Source organism: Hyperolius riggenbachi, chromosome 3, assembly GCF_040937935.1.
Source record: "Hyperolius riggenbachi isolate aHypRig1 chromosome 3, aHypRig1.pri, whole genome shotgun sequence".
Taxonomy (NCBI): domain Eukaryota; kingdom Metazoa; phylum Chordata; class Amphibia; order Anura; family Hyperoliidae; genus Hyperolius; species Hyperolius riggenbachi.
In genome coordinates this window covers 338,983,263-339,006,838 of record NC_090648.1, presented here as the reverse complement: position 1 = coordinate 339,006,838, position 23,576 = coordinate 338,983,263, and the positions used below count along the sequence as shown (strand labels likewise).

At 42.1% G+C, this 23,576-nt stretch overlaps 1 protein-coding gene across 2 annotated transcripts in view; it reads right to left on the bottom strand.

Annotated features, from left to right (window-relative positions):
- Window positions 1–23,576, bottom strand: part of SLC41A2 (solute carrier family 41 member 2) — a 184,229-nt gene that overhangs the window by 22,795 nt on the left and 137,858 nt on the right. For both annotated transcript variants that reach the window (XM_068276912.1, XM_068276913.1), the window contains exons 9-10: window positions 14,874–15,005; window positions 7,588–7,736 (exon numbers count right to left, since the gene is read on the bottom strand). In XM_068276912.1, the coding sequence (XP_068133013.1) occupies window positions 7,588–7,736; window positions 14,874–15,005 (281 nt within the window). The remainder of the gene's footprint in view (window positions 1–7,587; window positions 7,737–14,873; window positions 15,006–23,576) is intronic.

The window sequence follows — 23,576 nt, the reverse complement described above, 5'->3', positions numbered from 1 at the left end:
GATAAGTCAGGGAGCTGTGGCGGATGCATATTGAGTAGACAGCTAAACAAGAACTGTCACATTTATACACTGTCTGCTTGCTTTCCCTGAAAAGAGAAATAAAATATTGAATGATAAACAAGGTAAAGGACTCAAGACCCAGGTGTTCCTTATGAATAATAAAGAATACAAGTCTCTAAAGGCCAATATAAGCAGTACTGTATTTAGTGTGTCTGTGTAAAATGTCTCTTCATGCTGGATTATTGCTGTTATTCATTTTCATTTAAAGCTGATCACTGGAGGATTTAAAGTGGAACTGCAGTCTGGCATAACATACTTTATAAAACCTGACTTCCAATTTCTTAATGCCCATATAGTTATATTACCTGCCTTAGTCCTGTAGAAATGTACTCTCTGTAAAACTGATAATCTATATCTGTACATAAGAAACCGCTGCACACTAATTTGGGTGCAGCGTAAACTGGAAAAAAAAAAAAAAAGGTAAAGGGCACATAATAGCGGTAGCAAAATATCTACTACTTACCGGTAATTGGTATAGTGAAATATCGGTAATATTTGCCGATATTTCACTATGACCTGACCTCTACCTACTCTCACACAAAATCCTTCCCTGGTGGGCAAATAACCCCTTTTGGCAGGCTACTAATGACACCCCCCCCTCCCCCAGGTCGGCAATTATTAACCCTCCTCTCTCCCCCCAACTAATAATCCCCAGCCGGTGGAAGCTAACCTTAAAACCCCCCACAACAAAAATGGGTCCCCACTATGCAAACTGTGGCTAATAATAACGGATACGGTGGGTGCAAATTTTTGTCACACTTTTTTTTTATTAGCTGCTTCAGATAATCCCCCATACCAGATCACAGCTGGTAGCCGCCTTTGCATTTGTACCTCATATCCTGTGTGGTCAGAGGGAGTTGTATGAGAACAAAGCATTTAAGTTGTTTAGGGCTGCTGCAGCATTCCAGGAGTTTCTTGATCCGTTTATGTAGTAAAATACTTTTTATACTGCCCTTCATCCGTAAAGGAAAAAAAATCTCTTGACAGTGGGCAGCTTCCTGTCAGCAGTGCAAACATGGCTAGAGAGAAGAGTGAACTTTTAAGGTGCCCATACATCAGTCGATGTATAGGTAGATCAACCATAGATCTCTCTACAATGCAGACAGATATATATAAAAAAAATCAACCTAGTGACTATGCTGCCCCCTCCCCACACCCCCCACACACATGGCCCGAACCACCTGATATAGGGGCACCTTTATCTCCATTAACTCTTTCAGCTATTATGATTCTGTGGGTTTTGTTTGTTAGGTACATTGCTGGGACCCAAAAAAAAAAATCATAGAATTTGGCCTTTCAGAGAACACAAATTACAATACTGCTTTTTTTTTTTTTTCTCTGAACATGCTGTACTTCAGTTTGCCAAAACTCTGAAGTAACAGAACAGTAAGAATTTTACCTAAATGATCCTTTTCAGTAAGCTAGATCCTGTAGCATGCCCATTCATATTTTGGCTGCATATTTGTTTGTTTTTCTGGAATTTAATAAAACATTTAACCAAAAAAAAGGCATTTTCTTTTCCCTAAGATTTGCCAGCTTTTCTGTTTCTTAGATACAGCATGGTGTATTATTGCAAATACATTAAAAATGGCAAACAAAAATCACCTATTTTGCATATATTACAAACTCATCTATGCCATATGTTATATAAATCTCCCTAGTCTGAAAATCATAAGGTAGAGGAGCAAGGATAATCTCTCCTACTAGAGAGGTCTGTATGCACATAACACCACCTTCTTTGCATTCCTTGGAGAAATTCTCTCAAATAGTAAATGCTGTTAGAATGTCATTTTACAATGCTAAGTCTAGATACTTTGTAAAATGACATTCTAATTGTGTTTAATATTTGGGACAATGGGTGCCATTTGTTTGCCTTTTTTAATTTGGCACGTGTCTTTGTGAATTTATGTATTTTTGTATTAAACTCAAACAAATTACCTACCAGTGTGGGCCTATTTCCAGTGATGTTGAATCTGCAGCAAGCTGTCCAGAATGGACTGTGGTGCGATTCTGGACAGCATATTACACATTTCTGCAGCACACAGCCAAATAACTATAGGCATGTATGGCATAGCAATTCAGGCTGCAGCTCCGCAGCAGAAGGGAGGTTGCATCCGTAAATGGCCGTGGCTCCTAGTGGAAATGGGCCCTTTTTCATTATTTCCAATTTTTAATAACAGCTTTTTGGATGGATTGTTCCTATTGGAGGATGACTAAACCAAGAGAAATAAAACCAGTTATTAAGAAGAATGAAAAAGTGTTGGCGATCACATGAGAGATACCAGTACAATCAAGCCATGTCACTGCCATCCCTTTTTTCAAAGCTTTCAGCTTTGAAAAGTTCTGGCTCAAGCTTTATAAAAACTGAAGGACTCCAGCAGCCTTTAGTATCCAGATGTTGGGAAAAATAAGTATAGAACAGGAAATGATGCCAGCAATCAAAAATACTCATGAGTCTGCCATTGAAAAGTAAGGATGGAATTATGAAGTTTTAATGAGATGGTATTTCAATCCAAAGAGGATTACTTACAGTAGATGTTCCATGAATTCAAGAAATTATTTCACAATCTACAGTTTATGGTGGTAAAATTTATGTGCAAAGGCAGTGTATTGTCTGACTTGCAATCCAAGATTTTTAACATTACAAATGGTACTCAGCAGGGTGTCCTCCCCTCTCATAATGGAAAATATGGCTCAAACAATTTGGAAAAATCTGGCAATTAAAGGCATCACATGCCAAGTCCAAATAAACAGAAAAAGGGATATTTGCTGACAATACAATCTTAGCCATTATTGACCCACAATCTCCCACACCTGCAAGACCTAAATCATTTCTCAGAAGTCTCCTATTATAAAATAAAACAATCAAAATCCTACATTCTGGGCTGCAACATATCACCTACTGTTGGCTGCCTCATCCAATGACAGAGTGCCTTTCCACGATCAAGGAAATCCATTCAATATTTAGGTATTAAATTAGCCAGCACTAAAGGTGGCCATACAGCAAGAGACTTGGTGGCCGATCGACCATCCAATTCGATTATTATAATCAAATTTGATGAAAATCGGTGCCGCCAAGTACATGCCCGACCAGCAATGCAACCAATTTCAGGATGAAAATTGGTTGCATTCTCTATCGCGCATGCTGCAAGATGTTGCTCGATGGGGCGCGCAGCAGTAACTGCGTGCAATTTCCCAACAATCGACGAATGCGAAGAAACTCCCAACGCTGTCTCCCCTAATGTCAATGCCCCCCCAGTGCCCGTGTACAGTGTATACATTACCTGTCTGTGGCCTCCACTTGTCCCTTGGCTGCTTGGGGCGCATTCTCCTCTCCATACACGCACACCCCACATGGTTTCCTAGTAAGGGCGCCTGTGTGACATCACATGTGCGCCCCTACTAGGAAACCACGTGGGGGCTTGCGTATTTGGAGAGGAGAAATCCCGAAAGCCAGCAGGGGGACAAGCGGAGGCCAGGGAGAAGTAATGTACACACTTTACATGGACACTGACTTTAGGGGCCAGCAGCGGATGCGGCGCACAAGGCAGATTCCTGAGAGATTTAAGCTGAAATTGATCGGGCAGCTGACAGATCTCTCTCATCAGATTCGATAAGAGAGAGATTTGTCTCTTGGTCAAATCTGCCAATACATTGCTAGATGTTTGGGCACCTTATGCTGGATACACACCATGCGTTTTCGCATTCGATGCGCCCATCGATACGCGTCGATTGGATTATTTCCAACATTTCCGATTCAAGCTTCGATGGATCATTAGGTCGATTTGCCATACTTTACATGGCAATCGACCTAAAAATCATCGAAATTCGTTCGGAAATGCTCGGAAATAATCGAATCGATGTGTATTGACGCGGAAACTCATGGTGTGTATCCAGCATAAGGCTATGCTATTTAATCTCAATTTGTCTCCCCTGCTCATATCTTTAAGTGTTAAACTTCAGGAATTTTCAAATCAGCCACTCTCCTGGGTGGGAAGGCTGGCAGCCTTTAAAAATGTTCCCTCTACCTAAAATAACATATATCCCGGACAGTCAATATTACAGTATGTAACAAATTCTTCTCAGACCTTACCAAGATTATTTTAGCATACCTATTGGGGGTAGGGGTAAAAAAAACAAAAACATGGCTCAGTGCACAAACATCTTATTGTTCCAAAGAAATTGGGGGGACTTTGGTTGCCTTGTTAAAAATCACAACCAACAAATTATCCAGATACTCTAAAGACCATACATGGCTCTGTTGGAGAAATTTTAGTTGAGACAGAAGGTTGTCCTATGAGATTGCCCTTCCATCAGAAAGCTCTGGAAGGAGGTGTGTAGGAAATATCTGCAATAACAGGGAGAGATACAGTCCCAACCTCACAGTTAGCTATTTTCCATATTGGTTTGGACTGTTATCCCGGTATTCACAGATTAGAAATTACCTACTTGTTTGCCACACGGGCACACCTAGGTTATATGCTCAGGTTGGAAAGACCATGACATGGTCATGCATCAGAACAAATTATATATATATATTATATATATATATATATATATATATATAACAGTCCATGTAGCCAAATAAGATAAATACTGTTATAACATAGGTCTCTCCAGTCCCAGAAGGTTAGACCATTATGTAGTAATCATCCCTATTAATAACAGTACGAATATTGGCAAGGTTAACAAACAGTTGAAAGTTGCTCCATAACAATGGAGTACTAGAAGTTAAGGAGGTGTATATACCTTTAGTCAGAATCAATATGTTTTGAGTTACTAGTTGTTGTATGTTTATTTTATGTTCTGTTATGAAATATGCTGTACCAACTGTTTTGTTTAGATTATTAGTTATGTTTATTTAACTTTATGTGATACATGTTTCATTGAATGCCACCATTGAGCTGTCTAAGTTCATACACAGGGGTTGGACAAAATAATGGAAACGCCTAACATTTTGGCATCATAATCTTTGAACATGTTTAACCACTTCACAACTGATGGGTTTTACCCCTGAAACATCAGAGCAATTTTTACCTTTCAGCGCTCCTTCCATTCATTCATCTATAAATTTATTATTACTTATCGCAATGAAATGAACTAGATCTTTTTTTTTTTTCGCCACCAATTAGGCTTCCTTTATGTAGGACATTATGCCAAGAATTATTTTATTCTAAATGTGTTAATGGGAAAATAGGAATAAATGTGGGAAAAAAATCATTATGTTTCAGTTTTCGGGTCATTATAGTTTTTAAATAATGCATGCTACTGTAATTAAAACCCATGAAATGTATTTGCCCATTTGTCCCGGTTATAAAACCGTTTAAATTATGTCCCTATCACAATGTTTGGCGCCAATATTTTATTTGGAAAAAAAGGTGTCTTTTTTTTCAGTTTTGCATCCATCCCTAATTACAAGCCCATAGTTTATAAAGTAACAGTGTTATACCCTCTTGACATAAATATTTAAAAAGTTCAGTCCCTAAGGTAACTATTTATGTTTTTTTTATTGTAATTTTTTTTTTTCATTACAAAAAAAAAAATAAAAATTTGGGGAGTGTGGGAGGCAATGAGTTAATTAATTGTGTAAAACTAATGTATGTGTACATGAAAAATGCTTTAGGGTGTAGTTTTACTATTTGGCCACAAGATGGCCACAGTGATTTTTTGTTCATGCGACCTGCAAGCGTCCGGAAGTACGCTTGCAGGAAGCACAATGAGGCTGGGAAAATAACAATGATCGTGCTGTTTCTCATAGAAGCAGCTGATCATTGCGGGGGCTTAGATCAACGAACGGGAACGTTTTTTCCCGTTTATTGATCTCCGAGCGGGCGGGGGCATACGGACGAGCGAGCGGGATGTGCGGATTTCTCCGTCCTTGGTGTTAACAGGGTGGAAAAAGGGACGGAGAAATCCGCACCGCTGGGGGTAAAGTGGTTAAGCAATCAAAACTTGATATATGTTAATTTTTTTGTTTTGTTTATTATTTTTGTTATTTGATATGTTTAATTAAAATAATTGTTTTTTTTTTTTACAGATATTTAAACCAAAGTTGGTTGTAATTTATAAAAATGGCAGATCTGTCAGACTTTCAAAGGGGCCAAATTGTTGGTGCTCATATGGCAGGTACTACTGCAACAGAAACTGCCCGAATGCTTGGCATTTCAAGAGGTACTGTCTCAAAAGTAATGACTACATTTGAAAGAGAAGTAAAAACGCCCTCAAAGCACAGTTGTGGCCGAAAGTCGAAGTTGTCTGAGAGAGGCCGTCGACTCTAAATCGAATTGTTAGAAAATCTTGCAAGACCACGGCTCCTAAAATCACTGCAGAGCTGAATGAACACCTACAGAATCCAGTTTCCGCAAAAACTGTTAGGCAAGAGCTGCACAAATCTAGATTCCACGGAAGAACTGCAATTAGAAAACCTCTGCTCTCAAAGACAAATGTTTCAAAGCGTTTAGAGTGATGTAGAAACCACCAGAATTGGTCCCTCAAGCAGTGAAAAAAATATGATTTTCTCTGACGAGTCATCGTTTTCCTTATTTCCAACCTCTGGACGAGTGTACGTTTGGAGACAGCCGAAATAAGCATTTCATCTAGACTGCCTTCTCCCAACCGTAAAACATGGCGGGGGTTCTGTGATGATCTGGGGTGCTACTTCTTGGAATTCCGCCAGGCCAATGATTTCCCTTAATGGAAGAATTAACTGCCGAGACTATTTAGGATTTTGGGCGACCAAGTTCATCCTATGGTTCAAGCACTGTTTCCGGAGGGTAATGCCATCTTTCAAGATAATGCCCCAATCCATACAGCTAGAATTGTTAAAGAATGGTACGAGGAACATTCTAATGAAGTTGAGCATATCATCAGGCCACCACACTCCCCAAACCTCAACATTATTGAGCATTTATGGTCCTTATTAGAGATTCAAGTAAGAAGTCTATTTCCGCCACCGTCGTCTCTAAAAGAACTGGAGGGTGTTTTAACTGAAGAATGGGCTAAAATTCCTTTGGAAACAATTCACAATTTGTATGAATCAATTCCTCGGAGAATTGAGGCTGTAATTGCCGCAAAAGGTGGACCTACACCATATTAAAATATATTTTGTTGATTTTCAAGGTGTTTCCATTATTTTGTCCAACCCCTGTATGTATAAAATTCAATAAAATAAAAAAAAAATGTTGGCACATAGATAAAGAGACTTATCCAGTTATTTAAGAAGGTGTTTACACTAGCTTACAATTACTACTACTTGGCTGTACAGTAGCTATTCATTTCTAATCCTATTTCCACTACACAAGAGCTCCTCAGACACATACCAGCTCAGCAATATAGGCAAAAACAGATGTCACTGGATACAATTCATTAAGCAAATGAACATGTTTGTATTGTACTCTAAGCTGTCTAATGAGAAGCAGATATGCTGTTACAATGCCACTGAATACATAAAATCTGGTAGTGTGAACAAATGGAAATGATACAGTACAAAGCACAATGCTGTCAAAATATCCCAGCGAGGCTTCTTACCTGTAATAGAGCTGCCAATAAATAAACCACGATAAAGATAGGAGTCAGGGACGTGTGACCGCTCTTCATTAAATAGATGGTATATAAAAATATTAAGTGTCCGGGGATGACGAGGGAGAGGAGAACCTGAGCCGATTTCCTATTCGGTCCTGTGATAAAGAAAAGATTGTGTTTTAGGGGTCTGGGGGTCACCGAGACATTAACGTAATGAAATCCTTCTTAATCATTTATTTCTGGCATTCACATTTATCATTCATTTTGCAGTGATAAAACAGCATGCTTTGGTACGTTCAGAGTAATTATTGGCAACCTTTGGCAGTTTTAACAGTCATACAAATAGATCTTCCAGGCATCTCGACCACTGACAGAACGCGTATCTTTCCATTTATATTCAATTATCCGCTGCTGCACTCAAGATCATTCACTCTGTTGCTAGGCACAGTAAAGGTAGCCACACATAATGCAATCACTCAGAACAAAACTAATGTAAAATTGTAACAGCTGAAAACCTGTGACCAATGTATCACACAAGTGTTACATTTTTCCCCATTGAAAAAAAACAAACTAAAAATTATTTGGGTCAATCACAAAACTGACACCATCAGAAAAAAAGAAAAAAAGAAAAAACCTGAAACAATTGTACCTATAGTTTTTTTTTTTTTTTTTTTTTTAAAGAATTTTCTGTTTAAAACCTGTACAAGTAGGTTAGAGGTTTTATTGTCTCAGCCGAACTGGTCTTCCAGTGTCCCATCCCAGTGCTAAAATATAAGCACTCCTAAGCTGTTCTCTGCAGTAAAGAGTTTTATGGCTGTAATTCCTCATCAGTAACAGTTATGCTAGAGTCAGAATAGGTTCCAGCTAGAGAGAAACTGTAATTTGCTTATCAGTTTAACTTGTCCAGGAAGAAAAAGAAGAATAAAACCACAGCCTAGTGATGTGGATGCTTGGCACTGTACATAGATGTGTCTCTCATCATATCACCTCAGGTGCACTTTAAATCAATAATAATGTGGAAACTGATTTATCTCTCAAATAAAATGGAAAAAAACAACACTTTAGTTATTTTTATTTTTTTGTACAAGAAGTTTTTTTTACTGTATCATGTGTGGCCACTTCAGACAAAACAAGCTTAGAGAATAGACCTCAAGAAAATAATTCTCACAAATGGTCTATTCTTGTTACCAGAAAGAAAAACCTGCAAGTGACAAATTAAAATCTACCTGGTTGTTACAGATAACAAAACAGCTCTTACATTTGACTCATTTTTTCCTTTAACAAAATGATTATACTCATTTATAAATCGCCAACATATTCCGTGACACTGTACAAAGTAAGAAAACCAAACATGGGGTACAGAATAATAATACAGATAAAGGTATACATCAAATATGGACACTGGTACAAAATACAGAATTGGTAATTAAAGTGACAAACGTAACATGATAAATAACATGTATAACAGAGTGCAAGCTACACATTGAATAACAAATTCCAAGACACACAAGGGTGAGAGAGCCCTCAATCCATTTGAAATGAACACTTAAACTTCTGGATAAATGTGTTTTATTTTTAGATTGTGTGAAAACAGATTACAGTATACTGAGATTCTCAACATATTTTTGATTTTAGCAAACATTTAAAATAAGTCAAGTTAACCTCCGGCTCAGTTCACAATATGCAAGACTGCCACCCCATGGCTATTCTATGCATATGCTGTACAGCTCCAGAGCCCTCTAGAAGGCCGTCATTAATTGGATGAGTGGCAATGCAGTCCACCCAGAAATAACTGAGGTGCAACTCGCACAGTAAAATAGAGATGTGCGAACTGGGCCATAGAAAATCATGGTAGCATTTGATCAGTTTGTTTTGAATCTGGTCTCCATTTCATCAAAATGTAGGGCAGCGAAGCATACCTACTGTGAACTGAGCCTTTGACTATGTCAGCATGTTCACACAATGGCTGAGCAACCTCTAGTCCAGGAATAATGAAGGTTTTAATTTGGTTAGCATAATGTAGTACTAGTAGAACAGCAGCACCCAATGCAAAGCCCAAAGCCATAGAAAAGCTAGTTATATTAATCAGGATTAAAGGTTCTGGAGGCAGAAGCCATATTAAAGGACATGCTTCACAGATGTAATACAAGAGATCTGTGAGGAGACAGGACAGGGAGCAATATTTAAGGCCTATTTTCTATAGGAAGTTGAGGCAGTCAATTCACCCCCACCTATCATCTGGTTGCTAGCGCTGGTCATGGGCAGTGGACCGTGGAGTCTGGGCGTGGCAACTGCCATCCTCATACACGCAACACAAGACTTTTTTTTCTTTTTACCAAGCGCCTAAGTGTGTCAAACATGAAACATACTTTGTTACCAAACACATGCAATTATAGCACTTGTGGCTGGCAGCCAGGAGGCGGCTGAGCTGTCCTACAAACAAGCAGCTCAGCCCCTCATGAAAATGAAGCCTTAAAGTGGACCTGAACGCAAAACTTCATCTCAGCTCTAAAAGTTAAGCAACAGCATAATAACCTTTGAAGAAAAACATTTCTTTTCTACAATAAATCTACAATTTGTCTACTTCCTTCTTTCATGGAAGCAGACATATTGTTAACATGTTTACAAATGAGCTCTCTGCCATAGCCAAAATTAGTGACAAAGCTAATGGATCAAATTACAACTTACGCTTCGTCACAGATGGGGGGATTTAGACAAACTAAACTCCCTAAATACATACAGGGTGCATTTCTCTTTCTTTTTTTTTTTATTCTGTCCAGTGGCAAGAGTTCAAGTCCACTTTAGAGAGACTATATAGCCAAAGAAGACAGATCCACTTTATAAATGATGCGCTGGTTCTTTATCTTTCAAGTCTCCCCCCCCTTCCGGCACATATCAGGTAATCACCATCTCTTTATTTTCAAGCACCTTCACTATTGCAGTGTTGTTTGGCATATGCGGTTGCGCAGGATCATTTATCATTTTCTCAGGAGGTTATTTACATTTTGTATTTGCCATCCAGCATTGTGAGTCTGTGTTTACAATTAGCATTTTGTACTGAGTCCGATATTTACAGAATTCAGATTGGGTGTTTATACACAGACCAGATTGGCTATTTTATGTCTGTGGTCTGTAATTGCATTGCTTCTGTCTGTGCTTCACTAATCTTAGTTACATGTGTGGTATCTTTGTAATATATGGAATTTGTACCAGAACCCCCCAGTGTCTTTGTGCTGATATTTTAAATGTTTTTATTGTTTTCTTTACTTTGGTGTATTGAATAAAGTTTGTATATGGAAGCTTTATTTGGTTCCCATGTATATTTATTTCCCCTCAGACAGATGATCCTTTCTTTTTGGTGTCAATTGTATATTGTATATCTGCTGAGGCACTTATTATGGTGCAGTAGTAGTGTTTTAGACTTTTTTTTTGGTCTATACCATGGGGGAAGGGAGGTGGGCGGGAGTCTACAGCAAGTCGGTATAACTTTTTACCCGAAGTAGATACCTCTAATGTCTAATTTGGCTGTCTAGTCTGCGTGCATACGCGATTGTTCCCTGCCAGTTCACGGAGCTCTGCGATTAGCCTGCTAGCCGTGATCGCAGCTAGCAGACTGTTGAGAACCGACGGGAAATAATTCCCCCTTTTTTTTTACAATTGTACAGCGCTACTATCTCCTGCAGCACTGTACGAGGGACACTGGGCTGACCCTCATAGCGGTTCGATCTGTGTGGCCTCTCATAGGCTGATGCCTATAAGAGGCGGGGCTGAGTGCCGATCACCATCATATGGCGATTAGGACGGCACGGGGGGAGGGAGGGAGAGAGCGAAGAAGAAGGGAGGGAACAGCCTCCCTTTTGTTAGTTAAAAAAAAACAAGAAAAAAAATTTCAACAGTGATCAGAGACCTCCGACAGAGTGTCCTATTAAAGGGGCAGTATTGCGAAAATAGTCCTTTTTACTTCATTACATATAAGTTATGTACAAGTGGAATAATACTTTAAACACGTTTAGTGGCTGAACAAATGTAATTAGTACACTGGCATTACCTATTTGAAGCAAGGGAGCCACGTCAGAAGAAATTTACTGACGCCGATTTAGACAATACCATTATGCTGTAGGAGGCAGCTAAATCAGCTGTTTGGGGTGGCATTATATTTCCCCCTTGAGACGTTAGAATAAGGATCCTCCACCTTGTAACTGCACTCTCGTGCAGTTCTTCAGCTCATGTGAGCCGCGTGACGTCACCGCACTTCACAGATCGTAATGCTGCCTACCGAGGCCCCTTCACCGCTGCTGGCAAGGACACGGACACCTATTGCTGTCCGTTGCTGTGGTTACCAGCTTTCAGCTCTGCGCAGCATTGTGGCAGCAGCACGGAGCAGCCAGGAGTTGTAGCTGTGTCCTGCTAGCATCTAACATTACGATTCAAGTTGTTGTTTTATTCACGAGGCAAGCATTCTTAGAAGGAAAGAGTTACATTTTTACTGCTTTCCTTCTAAGAATGCTTGCCTCGTGAATAAAATAACAACTTGAATCGTAATGTTAGATGCTAGCAGGACACAGCTACAACTCCTGGCTGCTCTGTGCTGCTGCCACAATGCTGCGCAGAGCTGAAAGCTGGTAACCACAGCAACGGACAGCAATAGGTGTCTGTGTCCTTGCCAGCAGCGGTGAAGGGGCCTCGGCAGGCAGCATTAGGATCTGTGAAGTGCGGTGACGTCACGCGGCTCACATGAGCTGAAGAACTGCACGAGAGTGCAGTTACAAGGTGGAGGATCCTATTTCTAACGCCTCAAGGGGGAAATATAATGCCATCCCAAACAGCGGATTTAGCTTAGTTAGTTTAGGAACCCCACAAGTGACCCCATTTTAGAAAGAAGACACCCCAAGGTATTCCGTTAGGAGTATGGTGAGTTCATAGAAGATTTTATTTTTTGTCACAAGTTAGCAGAAATGGATTTTTTTTCCACAAAGTGTCATTTTCCACAAACTTGTGACAAAAAAAATAAAATCTTCTATGAATTCATCATACACCTAACTAAATACCTTGGGGTGAGTTTTTTTCTAAAATGGTGTCACTTGTGGGGTTCCTATACTGCCCTGGAATTTTAGGGGCCCAAAACTGTGAGGAGTAGTCTGGAAACCAAATGCCTCAAAATGACTGTTCAGGGGTATAAGCATCTGCAAATTTTGATGACAGGTGGTCTGAGGGGCCGAATTTTGTGGAACCGGTCATAAACAGGGTGGCCTCTTAGATGACAGGTTGTATTGGCACTGAAGTTCAGGAAGCGCAGGATGTTCTCAAATCGTGACCTGGACATGGCAGCAGAGAACATGGGCATGTGATGTATTGGGTGCGTAGACCAATAAGACCGCAATACATTCTTTTTGACTAGACTCATGTTAAGGAGAAGGCCCAAAAAAATGTTAAATTCGGAAACTTGGGAGTGGTTTCCACCGAAAAGGCTGGGCATGGTAGCTTCTTGGATTGGCGGTTGCGTATTGTGTGGCATAACTGTTGGTCTCAGCCACAATTAAGTCGTAGAGACCAGCAGTGATCAGAAAAAAAAATTCTGTCACTGCGGTGGGGCGGGTGAGGGTTTGGCTGGGTGATCACAAGCCCTCAGGAGGCAGATTAGGGCCTGATCTGATGGATAGGAGTGCTAGGGGGTGACAGGTGGTGATTGATGGGTGTCTCAGGGGAGAATAGATGCAATCAATGTACTGGGGAGGTGATCAGAAGGGGCAAATTAGGGCCTGATCTGATGGGTAGGTGTGCTAGGACGTGACAGATGGTGACAGAAGGTGATTGATGGGTGTCTCAGGGTGTGATTAGGGGGGGGGGGGGGGGATAGATGCAAGCAATGCACTGGGGAGGTGATCGGGGGGGGGGGGTCTGAGGGCAATCTGAGGGTGTGGGCAGGTGTTTGGGTGCCTGCAAGGGGCAGATTAGGGTCTGATCTGATGGGTGGCAGTGACGGGGGGAGACGGGGTGATTGATAGGTGATCAGGGTGTGATTACAGGGGAGAATAGATGCAAGAAAAGCACTGGCGAGGTGATCAGGGGGGTCTGAGGGCGATCTGAGGGTGTGGGCGGGTGATTGGTTGCCCGCAAGGGGCAGATTAGGGTCTGATCTAATGGGTAGCAGTGACAGGGGGTGATTGATGGGTGATCAGTGGGTGATTAGAGGGTAGAACAGATGTAAACAATGCACTTGGGAGGTGATCTGAAGGCGGGTCTGAGGGTGTGGACGGGTGATCAGGTGCCTGCAAGGGGCAGGTTAGGGTCTGATCTGATGGGTGGCAGGGACAGGTGGTGACAGAGTGATTGATGGGTGATTACAGGGGAGAATAGATGTATACAGTACTCAGGGGAAGGGGGTCTGGGGAGGATCTGAGGGTGTGGGGGGTGATCAGGAGCCCCCAGGGGCAGTTAAGGACCTAATCTAAATTATAGCGTTGACAGATAGTGACAGGGGTGATTGATGGGTGATTGGATGCTAACAGTGGTCTAAGGGGGTGATCAGGGGGGTCTGAGGGGTGCTGTGGGCGATCAGGGGGCAGGATCAGTGTTTGTGTGTTACTACAGTTACAGCTGCAACCTCCCCTGGTGGTCCCTCGATCACTAGAACCACCAGGGCAGGAGGCAGCCTGTATAATATGCTTTGTATACATTACAAAGCATATTATACGCTTCATATGCGGCAGATCGAGGGTTAAAAACCCGCCGGCACTGCTACTTGGCCGGCGGGTTGACGTCGCGGGTGGGTGGAGCCTAATGCCGGTGGATGCGCGCGATCCCCAGCTAATTAGTCTCCAAGGTGCTGCCGCTGATCGGCGTTAGGCGGTCCTGGGGGTGACACCTTGCCGACACCCATAGTTAGTGGGCGGTCGGCAAGTGGTTAAGTGCAATACACACAATACAGAGCTGAATATAATTCATGATTTTATATACAGTAACACCGTTAATTTAAAAGTATCATGGGTGCAAAATGGGGTAAAAGATCAAAACAACCTCTGAATGTTAAGTAAGATGGGCTATACACCTAGAAGATTTGCCTGCATGATGTAACATTAAGGGCTAGTTCATAGTGCTCAGCTGCGTTGCAGAATAATTCCGCATGTTAACTCACTGCCCATAACTTCTATGGGGCTGTTCACAGTGCTGTGTTGTAACATATGTTATTCTAACTCGCTGCATGCAGGCTTTGTAGTACAAATCTGTCCAGTCTCCATTACAGTTCACACTCTGACCACTGTGAACCGCGTCTAAAGCAGCAAAAAACCTACCTGCCCCACAGAAGGTCTTACAAGGATGGTAACATCCTGCTGCCTCATCTGGCAGTTCCCCAGGAATGCTGTGTAAATGGAGGTAAGTAGAAATTCTGCTGGCCTGTATGGCTACCAAATTTCCTCCAATACCTGTACAAATAAATAAGAAACGGATTACAGTAGATATCATTAACAATGGCATTTAAATTGTACAGTGGCTTATATCTATAGAAGTGTTTAACTTATTTTTTTATGTAGGGCGGGATTAGACAGTGGTACAGCTTTATAGTAATTATGTTAGATTTCTGTATAAAAGCACTCATTTCTTGCAATTGTTTTATTGGTTTGTTAATCTCATCTTTGTATCACTTTTACTGTTCCAGCACCATACACATTCCGATAAAGGGAAACTCTTACTGTATTTACCTAATAATTTGTCATTGCATTTTGAATAATTTGTCATTGCATTTTGACATTCCCAATTTTATAATTGTGGATTTCTGTTCACTTAATTTTTTATTATTATTTTTTTTTTGTGTGTGTGTGTGATACCATTAAATTACAAAATGGCTTGTGTGGCACGGAAGCATTCTGCACAGGCGCAGTTCATACAGCCTTGTAACCGCGCATGCACAGAACGCTCCTGGCCATGGGAATGCGATCGAGGAGGTGCAAGACCAGGAACAGCACATGCGCAGTAGCCCCAACACAATAGATTGTACTACGAGGACACTGATGGTACTGACAGACTACAGGGGGCTGGAAGAAGCCCCAGGTTAGCAAAAGTCCTTTTGTCCTCTCCATCTCAGGTTTACTTTAAGTAAAATATAAATCTATTCTTGTTTTGCTTGGCGCTGTGATGTCAGGAAGAGGGATGCAGTGCAGAGCCTGGAGCACTGAAGGATTCCTACAGTCCTGAATGAATGTAACGCAGTGGTGTTTTACATTCTGGGTGGACTTGGCCTTTAAATTAAGTGTGCATTGCTCTTTTCAACTGCTTGGCACGATACGGTGCTGTAGTCACCTGGTGTACACAAATTATACTCGGGCACCAATTTTCTCTTCTAGATTTTGTATTACTTCTACTTGATGACTGCAGCTCATTTCAGTGGTTGGCTTACTAGCATACTGCGTTCTTCTACTGTGGTCAATATGAATTAATCAACTGCTGCTACTTTGCTCATTACTGCCCATATTGTGTACGCTTTATTAGAAATGCCATGGATATATTATGAAAGAACCCAGTGGGCTTCAAACGCTATTTGATACAGCTTTGCTTTAATCCTCAGTGCAAGGCATCCTGTTATGGATGTACGGATGATAGCGTGTGTCCTCCTTTTGATGCTAAAAGCATCCTTTTTCTCAGTTGTTGTCATCCTAAGCTTTTTATCCTTTTCCATATAGGTCATCTGCCAGTGCTGGGTCTACAGCATGAATAGCCTAAATAAACAGACTGGCAGCCTACCACAGATCAGAGTGGAAGGGCTGAGCACAAATCAAAGGGCAGAAATCTCTTAAGAAACCAATAAAACAAGCTAAACACAACTGGATACTGAATTTTACCAAAACAATATTCACATGGTTTGCAGAAATATATTGAAATATTTCATGCAGGAATTAGAATTGACAATAAATACAGTAAGGGGCGGCATAGTGGAGGGCATTCTTGCCTTGTAGTAGAGTCTAGGTTTGAAACTCCAATTTAATGGAATGCAAAACCTCTGGTAAATAGCTCTGTCCATTGCAGCCAAAACTCGGGTACAAAATTAGATACTTACCTAAAGAGAAGGAAGCTTCAGGATCCTATTGAGGCTTCCCTCCCTGCTGTCTTGTCCCCCATCGCTGAGTGCAGCCTCCCAGATGATTAGCCACAATGCATTGTCTCTAATCAGACCGGGGCCGAACAGCTCTTTTTCCTCCAGTGTGGCTGTGCAATAGCCGACCCAGCCCGCCCGCGCATGCGCAGTAAGCCGGAGCCGTGGCTACACTCCAGAAAGACGAGCTGCGCATCCCCGATATAAAGGGGGCTGCACTCAGCAACAGGGGGCTTCAGATCAGTGAGGGAAGCCTCAATGGGATCCTGAGGCTTCACTCTCTTAAAGGATACCCGAAGTGACATGATGAGATAGACATGGGTATGTACAGTGTCTAGCACACAAATTACTATGCTGTGTTCCTTTTTTTCCTTTCTCTGGCTGAAAGAGTTAAATATAAGGTATGCAAGTGGCCGATTCAGTTCTGACTGACAAGAAATGACTACAGTGCGACCTTCACTGATAATAAATTGTTATCTCTTTCTTGCACTCAGAAGCCATTTTCTGCTAGGAAAGTGTTTTATAGTTGGAATTTCTTATCAGTGAGGGTCACACTGTAGTCACTTCCTGTCTGAGTCAGGACTGACTCAGCCACTTACATACCTGATATTTAACTCTTTCAGATAAAGAAAGAAAAAAAAGAAACACAGCATAGTTATTTGTGTGCCTAGGCCCTGTACATACACGTCTATCTCATCATGTCACTTCGGTTATCCTTTAAGGCAGAGGTCCTCAACCTGGGGGCTGCGGCCCCCTGGTGGTCTGTGGGCAAATTTCTGGGGGGCCGCGGCGGATCTGGCCTTTCTTCCTCCCCCCCCCCCCCCCCGGCGGCTGCCGTTTCTGTTATCTTAAGAGCGGCGGCCGCTTCCTCCCTTATGTTCCCCATAGCCCCTCTCCTTCCTATCTCGTACAGCAGCGCTTCCATTGCGGCTGCTGTAAGGAGGGAAGGGGGCGGGGCAGCGGTTCCCATGGCAACGGCGATCGCCGCTACAGGAAGCCGCTGCCCTGCTTCCTTCCCTTCTTTACAGCAGCCACGCGGGAAGCACTGCTGTATTACGAGATGCTGCAACAGAGGAGAGGAGCGCCTGGGGGAATATAAGGAAGGAAGCGACCACCCGCTCATAAGGTAACCGGAGCGGCGGCCGCGGGGTGGAGAGGGCACCTAGCCTAGCTACACTGGGGCACTATGCTGGGGTAACTACTGGCTACACTGGGCTAACTGTATTGGCGACACTGGGGCAGCTATACTGGGCTAACTGTACTTGCTATACGGGCTAACTGTGCTTGCTATACTGGGCTAACTGTGCTTGCTATACTGGGCTAACTGTGCTTGCTATACTGGGCTAACTGTGCTTGCTATACTGGGCTAACTGTGCTTGCTATACTGTGGTAACTATACTTGCTATACTGGGCTAATTGTACTTGCTATACTGGGCCAACTGTACTAGCTATACTGGGCTAACTGTACTAGCTATACTGGGCTAACTGTACTAGCTATACTGGGCTAACTGTACTAGCTATACTGTGGTAACTGCCGCCGCCACTAGCCACGCCCCTCCAACCCCCCCCCCTCCCCCGGGGGGGTCCCGGAGAAAATGTTGGTCGGGACAGTGGGCTCCGGGCTCAAAAAGGTTGGGGACCCCTGCTTTAGGTATTCTGAGCTTCGGCTCAGGATCACTTTAACCATTGTTGCCGCCTGGACGTGAATGTCACGTCCAGGCGACTGCTGCATGCTCCCACGCATGGTCCCCAGTTAGCCCGGAGATCAATGAATGGGAACATAGTTCCCATTCATTGATCCAAGTCCCCGGTAGAAAGACCGGCAGTTTCTTATCAGAAACCGCCGTCTTTCTAAAAACAACAAAAAAAAAAGTTTCCCGTCCTAATGCTTCCTGGAAGTGAGCACTTCGCTTCCAGGGCTTGTGACAATCCAGCCCCGCGATCCCGTCGAGATCTGCTCCCGTTAGCGTACGCAGGAAGTACGGGCGCAGATGGACAACGAGACCGGTTGCTGGATCGTCAGAGGGAAGAAAGAAAAGGGCGACAGAGCGTGCCAATCCCGTCTAATCTGCTCCCGTTAGCATACGCAGGAAGTACGGTGAACAGACTGACAATAAAGATTGGTCGCGCAGCTGCCGACAATATGTAATGGGACAAACATCCACCAATCCTGTATTACTAGGCCACTGTTGCCATGCAGGTCTCATGCACTAGAGACTGCTGGAGGTAAATTCACTGTGTGCGTAGTAAACGGTTAAGATTGGTTGGAGGTGCCCATACATGTACAATTCTGATTGTATATACAATCGGTAAACAAAGAAATATTGATTTCGCGCTGGAAATCGGGTAAATAAAGTAAACTGCCACCACTCTCTCAAGTTCAGGGAGGAAAGAGACTCCCGCTATCATAATACGGTAGCCAGCCCATCACGTTTAACACGCTCAAGTCACTGTTCGGGGAATAGTCACTTCCGACGGCTTAAAGACTGTGAGCAATGTGACGTTAAAGAAAGGTTGCTGGGTCCCTATATGATGCAATCTCGAATTGTATTTACAATCGAGGAACGAAAGTTATCGATTTCGCACAGGAAATCTGGTACTAGCTAATCCTAGAAGGAAGAAACGGTTATTTACAACCTAGCTAGCAAATCAACAATCATAAGCAAATCATAAAACAATGCGGTAGTATGACTGACTCTTCAGAGGGCAGATTCGTTATAGCAGCAATCAGATGACCAGAACAGGCACAAGACTGAACGATAAAATCGTTAGTTTATTTCTAAACTACATACACACAGCTTATTTTAGAACAGATTGATTGACAGAGAGAAGAGAGGAAAAGAGAACAGAATGTCTGATTATATACAGTTCAAATACCGTTATTGGTAGTCCATGCGGCAATCGCAAGTCTTTGGCGAAAGTCCCAAAATGGCGGTTGCCATGCGGCCAACAGGCCTTTGTTAGAAAGTTCAAAGATGGAGGTTGGCCCGTGTCCCTGCGGGCTGCCAGGATGTTACTAGGCATCAGATTGAAGGTAAAGGACCCAGAGCTTTCTGGGCTCTGTCTGGTTATAGCCCCTACTCCAGCAAGGAGGGGTTAGGGGGCGTGGATCACACACCTCTTTGCAGCAGGAGGTCTCTGCCCCTCTTATAGAGGCAAGAATTTACCTGAATCATGATAAGTGTGCTCATCTGCAAACCGTACAAGTTATGTTAAATCTAATAACATTTTTAGGTTTGTCAGAATTTATCAAGAACGTTGATACCAAACTTGGGGGGTTTAGAGTGAACGGTGACCCCAAAATGCATATCTCTGCTTTGGCAGGGCTTACCTTGAATTCAGAAACATCCAATCATGTGGTTGGTTCCGAATTTCAGAATAAGCGGGTTCTTAAGGCCGTTGCCTATTTGGAAAGTCATCTTTATGATAAAAGATGGATTTCATATTTGTGAGGTCACAGATAGGTTTCCTACTAGTGACTTAGAAAGCCAGCTGTAGTCTCTAAGTGGCTTCTGCAGGATGTTAGCAGGACCTCCTGTGGCTGCTCTTTTCTTGTACGGAGCTGAGGAGCCACCAAGTCTGGGTTAGGCAGTGGAGGTGTGAGATTTCCCTCTTTCTGCCTGGTTGGGGGTCCCTGTGCTGGTAGAGAATCTTTTCACAGGAGGCTAATTAACTGACCATGAAAAGATTTCTCCAGCCCTTTGGTGAAGGGAAAAAAAAGTGTATTTAAACCAAAAACTGTCAGTTTGGGTGGTTTGCGAAGAACTAGCGTTGGTAACTCCATGACGCATTCGATATGTCATCGACGGCGTCACAGGGCTAAAACAAAAAAAAAATCTCACTATAGCCATCTTGTGGCCAAATAGTAAAACTACATCTCCATACTTTAATACAATAAACCAATATTATTACATTTAAAATTAACTGTTTACCTTCCACACCAAAAATTAACCAAATAAAATTTTTAATGGGAAAAAAAATTACAAAAAAAAAAAAAATAGTTACCTAAGGGTCTGAACTGAATTTTTTAAATTTTGTTCTTAATATTACTGTGAAAATGCATTTAGAAAAAAATAATTCTTAGCAAAAGCCTAATTGGTGGCAGGAAAAACAAGATATAGATCAATTCATTGTGATAAGTAGTGATAAAGTTATTGGGGAATGAATGGGAGGTGAAAGCTGCTCTGATGCATACGGAGAAAAATACCCGCAGGCCGAAATGGTTAGATTGTCAGCAAATTTCATTTACCCACTGCATGGTGTTCATTATGCAGCCTGGAACCTAACCCTGCCAGCACTCAAATCTATTCAGAAATGTTTTTGCTGTAATAAATCTTATCTCAGTCATCCTGGCTCTATTTTCGCCATCGCCAACGAGAGGGAGAGAGTGAAGCTTGTGATCTCCCCTCCCACAAGCTGAGTTCAGTGTGAAGCTGAAATACAATGAATGCTGCTGTGCTCTCATGTGTTTCCAAAGCAAGCTAGCTATGATAAGGCAGATTCTAGGAGAAAGAAAAAAAAAGTAAGGGAGGAAATGACATCAGGATTGGCTTCAGTCAGAGGGAACCAAAATGGCTAATAAACAGAATTCTCTTCATTTGCTATATAACATTCACTGACATCAGTGACAGTACAATAAATTTGTTATTTAAGTAGAGCAAGTAGCTATCTACTTATATATGTGTTTTCTTCCCTGGCGTAGTATGGCTGACCCCCCCCCCCCAAAAAAAAATTTTTTAAATCCGCAGGGACAGCCATACTATCCCTGATGTAATTTCCTCTACAAACTGCACTGCCACAGCTAGCTTGCTTTGTAAACACGTGAGCACAGCCAGCATAGATCAGATTAAAGCTTCACACTGAACTGCCCTCACCCAATCAGTGAATAGCAGGAATGTGGGAGGGTGATGACAAGCTTCCTTTTTGTTGGCATTCGCGGGGCTGATTGAGATCAGATATATTACAGCAGAAACATTTTTGAATAGACTGGAGTGCTTGCAATGCAGGGTAAGGCTGCATAATGCCTGGAACCTACTAGGAGCGTTTTTCTGAGTGCTTAGAAAAGACTGCTAGTGGGTTTAAGCTCTCATAGACATAGAGCAGTGGGTAAATGGAATTTGATTTTGTGGATGCCAATCGCGCTTTAAATAAAAACAGAACCTGAAACAAGAGGTAAATGGAGGCTCCCATATTAATATAATTTGAAACAATACCAGTTGCCTGGCTCTAATGATGATTCTCTGCCTCTAATAGTTTTACCCATAGGCCCTGAACAAGTATGCAGCAGATTAGGCGATTTGACAAGATTAGCTGCATGCTTGTTTCTAACGTAATTAAGACACTACTGCAGCCAAAGATCAGCAGGATTGCCAGGCAACTGGTATTGTTTAAAATGAAATAAATATGGCATCCTCCATATCATCCTTGCTTCAGGTTGCCTTTAAGTAGTAGGGAGCCTCTGGATCAACCCCACTCCTCCTTCCTAGGACCCTCTTCTGGTTTGTGGCTGCACTCTTGTCTATGTACAAGAGCAGCCACACTGCGCCTCCATGAGAGTACGAGCCACACATGTCCATTTGAAAAAGGCCACCTCATTCTACAGGGCACACACGGCCCATACTAGCGCAAGCACAGTGTAGCTGCTCTTGTACATAGAGGAGGGTACAGCTAGGAGAAACTTTCAACAAATTTGTCACTTATGCTAAGAGGACCAAGCGCTGGAATGATAGGGATGAAGAGGATACAGAGATACGTATCTTGTTTTTATTCCCCAGGTAATTCAGGTGTCCCGAGTAATGTAAATGCAAGTACAAATATTAGTTTATAACAAGACTTTCACACCGTCAGTTTCCTTTTATGTGGCCTTATTTTGGGATCCTGCTTGACATCTTATTTCTGTATCCTGGTAGCAAAAATAAAAAACAAAAATGCATTGTCCCTGCATCCTCAGCAGGTGCATCGCTAGGAGGGTAGATTCGGAGCACGTGCCACGGATCTATTCAAATGTGTCCTGAATATGAGGATTCTGGTGTGCCCACTAGCAAAGCCCTGAATATTGGGGTAAGCCAGAGTAGCGTCCCTGCTGTTTCAATGGCACTGCATGGGAGGGAGGGGTCTCGGGGTGTAGCGGCACACATAATACATCCAACCTCACCCTGTGTGCAGATTACAGCATGCAGGAGCAGAGCTACAGATGCTCTCCAGCAAGGCGATCACATGGGACCAGGCAGCTAGTGATGGCAGAGTGAGGAGAGTGAGCTTTACCTTGATCTCTATTTAAGAGGTCAAGACACCCCACCCTAGCTTTCTTTATAACCTTTTTTAACCCCTAACAATTTGAATATGTACTTGTCATCACGTACATTGTAGTGTTGCTTGCAAATTTTTGCCAAAGTCATTTTCGTTTCTGAGCAAATATTCGCAATATAGTCAAAGAACACTAATTTTTCTTTCCGATGCGAAAATCTACGGTAAAAAAGTTAAAGGTTATTTTTCCGCAAAAAAATTCACGAAAAGCGAGGAAATGGTTTATTTTAGCGCGTAACTTTGTGAAAATGCAAAAAATTTGCAAACTTATTACAAAATCATTTTTTTTTATGGCTTTTTCACATTGAAAGTCGAAATTTACTTCTAAGAAAATGAATGCGAAGTATACAACCACTTTCGCTCATCACTGGAACATTGCCTCAATAAACCTTATTAAAAACCTAAAAAATGAACTGCTTTGTTCTATAGACGCTTTAAGAAAACATTTGCATTCCAGCTGTATTTCAGCTCGAGGGGCTCACTTGTATAGAGTGTGTGGGGTATTGGAACTTTTCCCTTTTTTTAATATATTTTCAGTTACAGACAATATGTCCAATTAACCTGCCAGATGTAAATGGCAAATTATAAAGAAGATATTAAG